This window comes from Chiloscyllium punctatum, chromosome 31 (genome assembly GCF_047496795.1).
Source record: "Chiloscyllium punctatum isolate Juve2018m chromosome 31, sChiPun1.3, whole genome shotgun sequence".
In the NCBI taxonomy this organism is placed as follows: Eukaryota; Metazoa; Chordata; class Chondrichthyes; order Orectolobiformes; family Hemiscylliidae; genus Chiloscyllium; species Chiloscyllium punctatum.
Genome location: NC_092769.1, coordinates 66,666,157 through 66,676,893, shown reverse-complemented (window position 1 = coordinate 66,676,893; position 10,737 = coordinate 66,666,157). Strand labels below are relative to the sequence as shown.

The following is a 10,737-nucleotide window of genomic DNA, read 5'->3' as shown; positions in this document are numbered from 1 at the left end:
CGCCGCTATATCAAGCGGCCATTTCGGGCGGACGGCTCTTAAGTCCGGCACCGGGAGGGGTGGCCGGACGGAGCGGGCGAGGGGGAGGTGCCGCTCGGCCGACCGCCGATGAAGGCCCACCTGGAGCCTGACTGAGTCGGTCCGGAGGCCTCCCACGACAGACGATGGTGAAGATTTTCGTGGGCAACCTGCCGGGCTCGTGCCCGGCGGCCGACCTGCGCGTCCTGTTCGAGGCCTACGGCCTGGTGAACGAGTGCGACGTGCTGGGCGGCTACGCGTTCGTGCACATGGAGAAGGAGGCGGAGGCCAAGCGCGCCATCTTGGAGCTGCGGGGCCGCCCGGTGCGGGGCTCGCCGCTGACGGTCGAGCTGGCGACGGCGCGCCTGCGGAACGCCACCAAGCTGTACGTGGGCAACGTGGCGGAGGCGGCCAGCACCCGGGAGCTGCAGGCGCTGTTCGAGCGCCACGGCCGCGTGGTCGAGTGCGACATCGTCAAGAACTACGCCTTCGTGCACATGGAGAAGGAGCGGCAGGCGCTGGACGCCATCCGCGCCCTCAGCGGCACCGAGCTGGCCGGACAGCGCATCTACGTGCAGCTCTCCAAGTCCAACCCGGCCCGGGGCCCGGCCGCGGCGCCCGGCCTCCTCCCCCCCGCCGCCGCCGCCGCCTTCCTGCCCCCCGGCGAGCCGGGGCCCCCCTTCCTGCTGCCCCCGCCCTTCCCCGGAGGCGGCCGCCGCCTGCCCTTCCCCCCGCCGCCGCCGCCGCCGCCCCCCCACCACCCCGCCTTCGCCCCCCGCTACTACCGCTACGACCCGTACGGCGGCCGCCGCCCGCTGCCGCCCCCTCCCTTGCCCCCGCTCCCGCCGCCCTACGCCCGGGACCCCCGCCGCGGGCTGCCCCCCCCGCCCCCGCCCCCCCCTCCTCCCCCCATGCCCCCCCCGCCTCCCCCTCCTTACCTGAGGGGTGCCCACCTCCGGTGCGGCCAGGACGGTGGCCCCCTCAGCAACGGTTACAGCAGCAAAATTTGGGGCTACTGAGTTTTATTTTGGTTTGTGGGGGTAAGAGGGGGGTGCAGGGAGAACGGGGTGGACCCAGGGTGGGTGTGCCCCGCAACCTGGGAGGGTACTGAAGGGGTAATGGGCACCACCGGCGTTCCCTATTGCATCCACCTCTACCCTCCCATTTACAAGGTGAACTGCTACAGCCCAGAGCCGGGGGTGTCTACACCCCTCTCCGGAATGTTGCTGGCCTACACTTGTCAGGGCTAACAGGAGAAGTCAAGTTGAATATGAGTTTTGTGAGAGACTGAGTACCGGCTGTGCTCGGCCGAGCCTGTAGTTGAGCAATCCATGGCACAAAAGACCTCAAGTTTTGTGTTTTGGCAGCGAGTGCTGGGTCATTCCAAGTGCGCACTCTACTTGAGTGTGACCCCTTTTAAGCCAACGGGTCTTGAAGCTTTGAGCCTTTTGGATTATCTAGCACCTTGGGTAGTTCCCTCTTGGTGTCTCTCCATTGCAATTGGCTTTTCTGCAAATGAGTAGCCTTTTCTCTGACTATGTATTGTGAAATTTGACATTCTTGTGTGTTGTCCTGATGAGTGTTTTGTTTCAATACTAGCATTAGCCGCTCCCCTCTTTCCTCAGCGACCACCATCAATGCCCTCTGTCGGTCAGCTTTTGAGTGCTGTGGGTAAAGTTATCCCCATTCTTGTGTTTTTAAAAGGGGTGGATCGTTGCATTAACCATGGCGTTTGATCTAGCACTTAAGTCTGCAAAGCAAGCCAGAGTGCCTCTTTGAACATTTAATCCTCTTTATCTCTCTTTTTGTTTCAAGAGGTGCAGCAGTTGCAGACGGGCAACGGAAGACTTGAGCCGTGGAAGTTTGACTTTTCATCACAGACCCACCTCCTTGCCCCCTCCCTTGGTGCTGGTGCACATCTTTCAGATTAGGACATGGGAGTGGGACAAGGTGGGCAGGCCGGCAGTGGGGTGTTAGTGAAACACAGTTGCGATGTAGCTGGGGTGCCTGGAGTTCTGTCAGTTTGCAGCGCTCCCTTGTTTTGCATCTGTCTCTGGTTTGTGTTCCTCTGCTCCTTTTCTGCTTTCCCCAAATCCAGCTCACCGGGGGTTTGGCCGAAACAGTCCGCACTCGGGTCGGCGTTAGTAATTGAAACCTCGTTCGTGTAAAGTTAACCGGGTTCGGACTGGCGTCGGAGGGGGTGAAACTGAGACCGAACCCACATTGGCTGCCGAATGGCTTTTCCGTCTTTAAAAGGACCGCCGCTGTAGATTTGCCTTGCCCGTGGCGTGTGAACTGTATCGTGTTGCATTGTTTATCGCAGTGGGTCGGGGTTGGGTGGGTGGGAGAGAAACGGGCGCCGCTCAATTTGATGTGTAGATAATTGGAGAGCAAACCATTTTGTAAAGTGCCAACAAGTTGTAATAGCATTTGCTTTTATTCGGACGTCACTTTTTTAAGAAAAAAAATCGGCTAGCGTACGAAGACGGTGTAGAAACCAATGTAATCGCCTCTGTACTTTTCGTTTCCTATTCGACCTTGTGTGAATAAAACTTGTGACGGCTCTTGGGTTTCCTTTTCGATTTCGGCTGTATTTGAAGTGGGTTCCTCCTGTCCTTTTTGATTAACTCTCCCTGGGGCTCTGGTATTTTTCTGCATGGCATCTAGGGCTCTAATTCACTGCCGACTCTTCTGTCGGGAAGCGACTGAGTTCCAGATCAGGTAAGTGCATTTACTAGAGTCTTGGTAGTCTGAATGTAACACGGGGTATTTTCTTTTCAGTTGGCTCACCTTGGTCAGCTCCAGTCCTAACTGTCTCCTTAACTCGCGACGTGTTTGTCCAGTCCATTGCTGTGTGACCACCTGCCTGGATACATAGAGCTCTTGAAAGAGCATCCAACCCTTTCAAAGCACCTCTGTTTCCTGATGCAAATATCAACTAGTGACAGTTGCAAATAATGTGAGCACATCATGCTGAGTAAAATGTGCATGGAGGTGATTGTCTGCTTGTGGGATGGGCCTTGCAGGATGGTGATATGACTGAGGCGGCACAGTGTTTAACATCACTGCCTCATAGTGCCAGGGACCTTCCCAGCCTCTGGTGACCATGTGGAGTTTGCACATTCTCCCCATGAGTGAGTTTTTCTCCGGGTGCTTCTGTTTCCTCTCATGGTCCAAAGGTAAGATCAGGTGGACCAGCCATGCTAAATTGCCCATAATGTCCGAATATGGATAGGTTACGTGGATTGGTCGTGGGAAATGTTGGGTTTATAAGGATTGGGGGCTGTGGGATGCTGAACAGATGGACGATGTAGATTTGATGGACTGAATGGCCACTAGGGTTTCTATGAAAGGAAGGCGGGTGGGTGTCTTCTCACTGGCTTTCTTTGCCCCAGCCCCTATCTTTGGAGATCTGGATTGAAGTTTCATTGATGTAGAAAGCTCCTTCATTGTCTGGATTTGGTGCCGTATGACCTCCCCATTGATTGGTACCTCTGATCTGCCCCACCCTGCCCCCAACCCCATTCTGGGCAAACCTGAACCTCTGTGGTTTTTATCCTCTGGTTCTAGAGAACGAGCTGCAGGGATGGTGGATGAGCTGGCAACTGGCAAATATGACTCGTGAGACGGGGGAGCTTCAGCTGGCATAATGCGGCTGAAAAATGCTATGATCTCCAACTGGAAGTGTTAACTCATGCAGTTGGACACAATCTGTCCAACTGGACAAAGTTACTGTGGACATTTCTTTGAGGGTCTAATTGGGGTAGATAAAGGGGTCCAGTAGATGGGTGTGTGTCTTTATCACCTGACGAAAGTGGAGTGATCTGAAAGCTTGCGATTTCAGCTTATCCTGTTGGGCACTAGCCTGGTCTCATGCGACTTCTGCCCTTGTTTTCCCCAGTCCAACATTGGCACCTCCACAAAGGTTTCCAAAAGCCATTCTGTAGGATAAGGCCGTGCTCATTTAGGGGGTGATGTTTGGGCATCGATAGAGGAATCAACTGATGGAGAGAAACTGAGAAGCAAATATGTAGAGAAATCTTAGATGTATTGGCAAATAAGGTTGTGATAATGGGGGATTTCAATTTTCCCAACATTTGACTGGGGCTACTGTCGTGTGAAAGGCTTGGATAGTGAAAAATCTGTCACTGGAGAAGGTACAAACATTGATCTCTTTGGTAATAAGGCAAGTGCCTGAAGTGGTAGAGGGCCGCTTTGGGTCTAGCAGTCATAATTCTTAGTTTTTAGAATAGTTGTAGAAAATAATAAGACCTTCTGTGAAAGTTTTAATTGGAGTAAGGCAAATTTTAATGATGAGTCAAAAGTTGACTGAAGTAGACCGTTTGCAGGTAAAAGGATGTGTAATAATGGCTGGCTTTCGAGAGTTTGGAGGCATTATGTTCCTGTTAAGAGTGAAGGGTAAGGTTGCTAAGATTAAGGAACAAGGGATGAATAAAGATATTGAGGATCCAGTCAAAATGAAGATAATACTTGGATACGGACAACTTGGTTCAAATCACACTCTAAATCAATATGCGGAGTATCAGGGCATTCTTAGGAAGGCACTGATGAGAGGGGATATGAGATAGGATTGACAAATGGGGTTAAAGATAATCTAAACTCTCATTGAGGGGGAGCGTATGGCACCTTAAAGATTTTGTTAAACCCCAGGAGGTGGGAGAGCTTATTGAATGAATATTTTGTAACCATTTTTTCTGTTGAGAAAGAAGTGGAGGCAAGAGAACTCTGAAATATTTAGTTTTGAGTTCCTATTGAAGAGGACGCTCTGGAAGCTTTAGAATATAAATCGCCAGGGCTTGATCTAATGTCTCCCAGAGCACTGGGAAGTAAGGGAGGAGTTATGGGGCCCCTTGGAGAAATCTTTGCATCATCTCTAACTGTGTGAAATGAATGATGAGGGTCGCGAATGTATGCCTTATCTAAGAAGGGTTGCAAGAAGAAACAGGGGACTATAGACATGAGAATCTGACTTTGGGTGTGGATAAGTTGTTGATCCTAAAAGGTAGGATTTGTGGACATAGAGAGGCAGGAATTAAGGATAGTGAATATGGTTTTGTTAAAGGAAAATAATATCTCATAAACTATTTCTTTTGAAGAAGCTACCAAAAGAATGGTAAAGCAGCAGTTACTGTTTGTTTGGATTTCAGTAAAGCCTTCAACAAGGTTGTGTGTGGAAGACTAATTAGTAATGTTGGGTCACATGAGGTTCAGGATGAGCTTGTCAATTGGATACATAATTGACTTGAAGACAGGAGATATGAGACTGATAGTGGAAAGTTGCTTTTTGGACTGGAGGTGGTGTTCCACAGATTGGTTCTGGGTTTGCTTTTGTATCATTACATAAATGATTTGGGTGAGAATATGGAAAGCATGGTTAGTAAGTTTGTGGGTGACAGCAAAGTTGGCATGTTCGACAGTAAAGATTTTTTAAGATTATAAAGGGATTTTAATCAAATAGGTCAATGGGCTGAAAAATGACAGATGGCATTCAATTTGGATAAATGCAAGGTATTGTATTTTGGCATAACACATTGGGGCAGGACTTGTACAATTAATGGTAGGGCCTTGGGTAGTGTTGTAGAACAAGGTCACGGGGATGCAGGTATATAGTTCTTTGAATTTTGCATCACATGTAGCCATGGCTCTAAAAAGGCATTTAGCATACTTGCCTCCACTGCTCGGTCCTGAGTATAGGATTTGGGGCATGATATTGAGGGTTGTACAGGGCATTGGTGAGGCCTCTTCTGGAGGACTATATTAAGTTTTGCCATCACCCTGTTTTTAGGAAGGATATTATCAAGCTGGACAGGGTTCAGAAGAGATTTATCAGGATGTTGCCGGGTGTGGAAGGTTTGAGTTATAAAGAAAGCCTGGAACTTTTTTCACTGGAGTGTAGGAGGTTGAGGGGTGACCTTAGAGGTTTATAACATCATTGAGGTGTATAGATGGGTTCATGGTAGGTGTCCTTTCCTTTGGATGGGAGATTTCAAAAAAGGGTGTATATTTTTAAAGTGAGGAGAGAATTTTTTTGGAAAAGTGGAGGACAACATTTCTTACACCGGGTAGTTTGAATGTGGAATGAAGTTCTGAGGAATTGGCAAGTCATGGATGCAGGTACAGTTACAGCATTTAAAAGCAATTTGCATAAGTTTGAATAGGAAGGTTTGGAGGGGTATAGGTCAGGAGCAGGCAGGTGGGCCTTGTTTAGTGTCTGTGCTATATGACTACAAAGCAAAGACCAGGGATAAAGGAGACATTTTTGAAGTTGGCAACCTGTGGGGGCAGCTCACAATCAATTTGTGATCTGGACAGAGATGGTAGTCAGTGTATGTTGTGTATTTGTTTGCTTCTCATACAAAGCCAGGTCTGCATGTGGGCAGTGAGAAAGCAAGGTGTTGCAAAGAAGTCTGTGTATGTTAATTGGAGGTGAGAGACAGTGAGATGGCAGATGAAGTATGATGGAGGAAAACTCATATGTCTGACTGGAAGCTGAGGAAAGCAGAATGTGTTAATGATGTGGATGTACAGACAGTGCAAGCATTAGGAACAGCTATCCCATTGGTTCACGTGGCAATGGTGAAGGTATTATAGAGCATGACTGCCTTTATTGCAAGTGGATTGGAGTATAGGAATAAGCACCTTTTGTAGGTTTTTGTTACAGTGCAGTTTGGCTGGGTGTGACTAGTAGGTTATCAGAGTTACTATTGTCTCAATTGCTGGCTTAAAATGGCTCTGCACTGACCTTTTGAATCCATTGGACAGGTCAAAGCCAGGCTGACTTCTGCTAAATATAACTTACTAAGAAGGTTCCTCAGGAAATCTTCATAGTCCCGTAGAGTAGCATCAACCAGTCGATATCCTTCAATGAAGTAGATGCCAAACAAAGCCTTCACCCACTAAACTGAGTCTGCAGTCTCTGCCTGTTATTAAATCCCTGGTGTAAATCTCACTGTGACAGCAGAATGAAAGGTTCAACTGGACTGTCAAATCAGACAGTATATTGCTAATTCCTGCAACCTGACCTGTTCAGGAATCTGAACTTTGGGCTCCTGTTCCCAGTCTGCAAGGTTTGGGAGGCGATAGTTCACAATGGCTTAATTCCCAGAGTGCATAAGGAAATGCTTGATATTTCCATTCTGCTGGTCCCTTTTTTAAAACTCACTGTTCTCAGGATTGTGGCTATCCTGTTTTTGCCCTGGGAGGAAGATACAAATTAACAACAAGATTGGTTTGCTAGTGTTGCTTTCTATGCCAAACAAGTAGGCAGCTTAGCATTGTTGCCTCAGTGTCAGGGGCCTGGGTTCGATTCCACTGTCTGGCAACTGCAAACTCCACGCAGACATTCTCCCCATGTCTGCGGGGTTTCCTCAGGGTAATCCAGTTTCCTCCCACAGTCCAAAGATGTGCAGGTTAGTTGGATTAGCTGTGGGTGATGTGGGGCTATGGGATGTGGGTCTGAGTGGGATACTCTTTGGTAAGTCAGCGTAGACTTGATGGACCAAATGGCCTGCGCCCACACTGTAGGGATTCTGATTAAGCCTTCAGTCAATAATTAGTCAGCTCACGGCAGCATTGTCTGTGTTTAAGACCACCAATCGATTAAAACCAGTGTGAATGTAGAGTCCATGTTTGTTATTCATGAAGGTTTTGTTTGATGGGCTCCCAGTTTTGCCTTGTAAACCCTTAAATGTAATGAAGATTATTTAAAGTATAGAATGGGCTGAGAGCTGTTCACGCAAGTTATAGTGGCACTCTGGCCCTTTTCAGAGTTGCCATTGGGATGGAGTAGTTAATTGAAGCATTTGAAGTTCACATTGTTTAGTGGGTCATTCGGGTATGGATTCAAGGCCAATAGATGTTTAAAATGTGACCAGGATCCTGTTCTTCAACCTGAGGTTTTGTTCTGCAGGGCAGTCCTGGCTACCTCTGGATGCTAGCCACAACACTGTCCGTTGTATTCATTGCAGCTATCTAATCCTGTGAGTGCATCTCAAGCAGCTGTTGATGATGCTCCAACTGTTTTCCCCCAAAGCCCTCCATCACCATCTTATGACCCACGTCCACTGCCTTCTGTTAGAGTCCCCATCAGTTTGGATTTTAAAGGGGATTCAAGAGTGATTGAAGTTTTGCTTAGGGGACATTGTAGGACAGTCATACAGAACGAAAACAATCTTCAGTCCAACTTATCTGCACCAACCAGACACCCCAGTCTGACCTAGTCCCACTTGCCAGCATTTGGCCCATATCCCTCTTGAACCTTTCCTATTCACGTACACATCCAGATGCCTTTTCAGTGTTGTAATTGGACCAGCCTCCCCCATGTCCTCTGGCGGCTTGTTCCATGTATGCACCACCCACTGCATGAAAGATTTACCCATCAGATCTTTCTCACCTTAAAATCTGTGCCCTCTAGTTTTGGACACTGCCTCATGAAAGTACTTTTTCACCTTCTCTAGCACCACATAAATAACTTGGCTGTGCTAGGAGGATAAGCAGCTTAACAGTTTGCAATCCAGGCTTGGCAGACTTGAAATTGTTTTCACACTCTGGAGTTCCTGTCCCCCACACATGCGTCTAAGTTACAATATGAGCACGGTGTTAGTTCCTGAATTCTCAGCAGTCTGTGGTTGCCTTGTGCTCCTGTGTCCAGCCCTGTTACATGCAGACGGAGCAGGTCTCATTTGGCTGTGTTCTTTTGGCAGAGTCTGACCGAGGTGCTGATAACCTTGCTTTTAAAATCAAAGTTCAGTGGCAAGTGCCAATCTCTACTCTGCAAAGGCAGAAGTTTGCCATTTTAAATCCATTTGAATAACTTCCGAATAGTTAGAACTCTAAACCTGTTGGAAAGGGGAGCCATTTGGGATGGTGCTGATGTCAAATTGGCCTGTGATGAAAGCTTGGCTGGTTTTGTGATTAACACCTGAATTTGAACAAACCCCAAGTAACTAGTGTCTGTCGAAATGTGTGGCATGCAAAAATGCTTAGTGTGGTTGCAGGAAGGCTTTTCTTCCTGGCTGGTATGGGAATGGTGCATCTAGAACCAGGGGACACAGCCTTCCGGATAAGAGATCATTTAGGACTGAGATGAGGAGGAATCACTCACTCAGGATTGGCAACTCGTTGGATTCCTGTGAGTCTCCAGTCTTCTCGGACAATTGAGTTCAAGTCACTCCTGGGTGTTTAATGTAATGGGCCCAGGTACATTGTCCATCCTAGTTTTCCCAACTATATAGTTTATTGTCAATTTTAATGCATAAGTACCTAGGTAAAATGAACCTGGGTAGTCAGTCTCCTGAGATATTAACCTCATGGGTTATTTTGATATGGCTAGCGAATTTCTAGTTTGCTTTCATTTAGTGTACTGAGGAACTGTTTTATACTGATATTTCCGCCACCACTTGTGTACAGCTATTGCGTTTTGCACCCACCTTTTGATATTTTGCGTCCGTGACAAATCGGTTTGGGGGCCAGCTAGTGCCTATATTGAGTTAGCGGGATGTATCTTGCCTTATTCCACTGGAGTTAGTGGACTATCAGATGAATATTCTGCTCCAAGCTATAGAAGGGCTCGTAGCCTGGTGATAAGCCGCAATGAGGTCTAGGAAACTGACAGATAAGAGTGGACAGATGGGTGGCAAATACAATTCAAGTAGAAGTTATAACCTGCCTGATCCATTTTTAAATAAATGGAGTGTAGGGATGATTTCTTCTCATTCGCTTAAAAGTGATGACTTAAGTAAGCATGTTGATTCAGAAGCAACTTGATATTTGTTAAGCAATTTTAGGGGATAAAAGTAGTTATGGGTAGCCTGTTGAAAGGATCACTTCCCTCGTCTGCATGAACTCTCCGATGATAATGTTGGAGGTGGGCTGCGATTGAATTCAGTTATAGCTCGGAAGGATTGACTTGGTTCAGAATGAGATAAGCAAATCGCACCTTAATAACAAAGGTGGATATTTTGATTTGGAGTTGGAAGTGTGAAAAAATGTTGAAAATAATTGCTTGAATTTTGATTTTTTTTTGGGGGGGGTGAAAAGAGGACATTCTGTGGAAGGCTATCATCCTGCACACATCAGGACAAAAGCTGGAGAGTACTAAATCTTGGATTATTAACTTAGAACACTCTTTTCTCATGTAGTATAATTTGTTGTTCCCTTCTGAGCTTTGGAATTCTTGCTGTTCTGTCCTGATGCCTGTAAGAAACCGATTTGCCAGTGTGTCTCTCTTGGTTTTGAGATAACAGTATTTTTGCTTTTGTTCACTCCCTGTGAAGGTCGATCTTTGTCTCAGCTTCACCATAATTGTCTTAATTCGGTCTTTTGCTGATAATTTCATTCAGTTTTTGAAATGTAGAAAAAATATACTCTTTTTGTTCTCCCAGATACTTCCCTCTGTGCTGTCTTGTACGTTTTCTCTTTGCTTAAGAAAACGTACTAGCAACAAAATTCTGATTTTTAGTTGGTTACAGATCCCTTTTCTCTGCTGCCCTTCCTATCTGTCCATGCAAAACTATTACAGTGAAGGGAGAAATTATTTTCACATTTGCTTGTAGAAATTATGCTACTTATACCTCATCCATTCTGTTGCTGAGGGGAAGGAGAGTTGGGGAGGGCAGGTCAGAGGTCAAGCAGCTCTGGGGGGATCTGTGTAATCCGAAATATGGTGGTTCTGTTCACGTCTCTGCACATTGAAAGATT

At 47.2% G+C, this 10,737-nt stretch overlaps 1 protein-coding gene across 1 annotated transcript; it reads left to right on the top strand.

Annotated features, from left to right (window-relative positions):
- On the top strand, positions 1-2,582 carry LOC140457009 (RNA-binding protein 4-like). The gene has a single exon (XM_072550907.1). The coding sequence runs from the start codon at positions 165-167 to the stop codon at positions 1,035-1,037; it is 873 nt and encodes a 290-aa protein (XP_072407008.1). The 5' UTR covers positions 1-164; the 3' UTR covers positions 1,038-2,582.
- The last annotated feature ends 8,155 nt before the right edge of the window (positions 2,583-10,737 follow it).

Bases quoted from the DNA above. Each gene is read 5' to 3' on its own strand.
- LOC140457009 (XM_072550907.1), top strand. From the start codon at position 165: ATGGTGAAGATTTTCGTGGGCAACCTGCCGGGCTCGTGCCCGGCGGCC.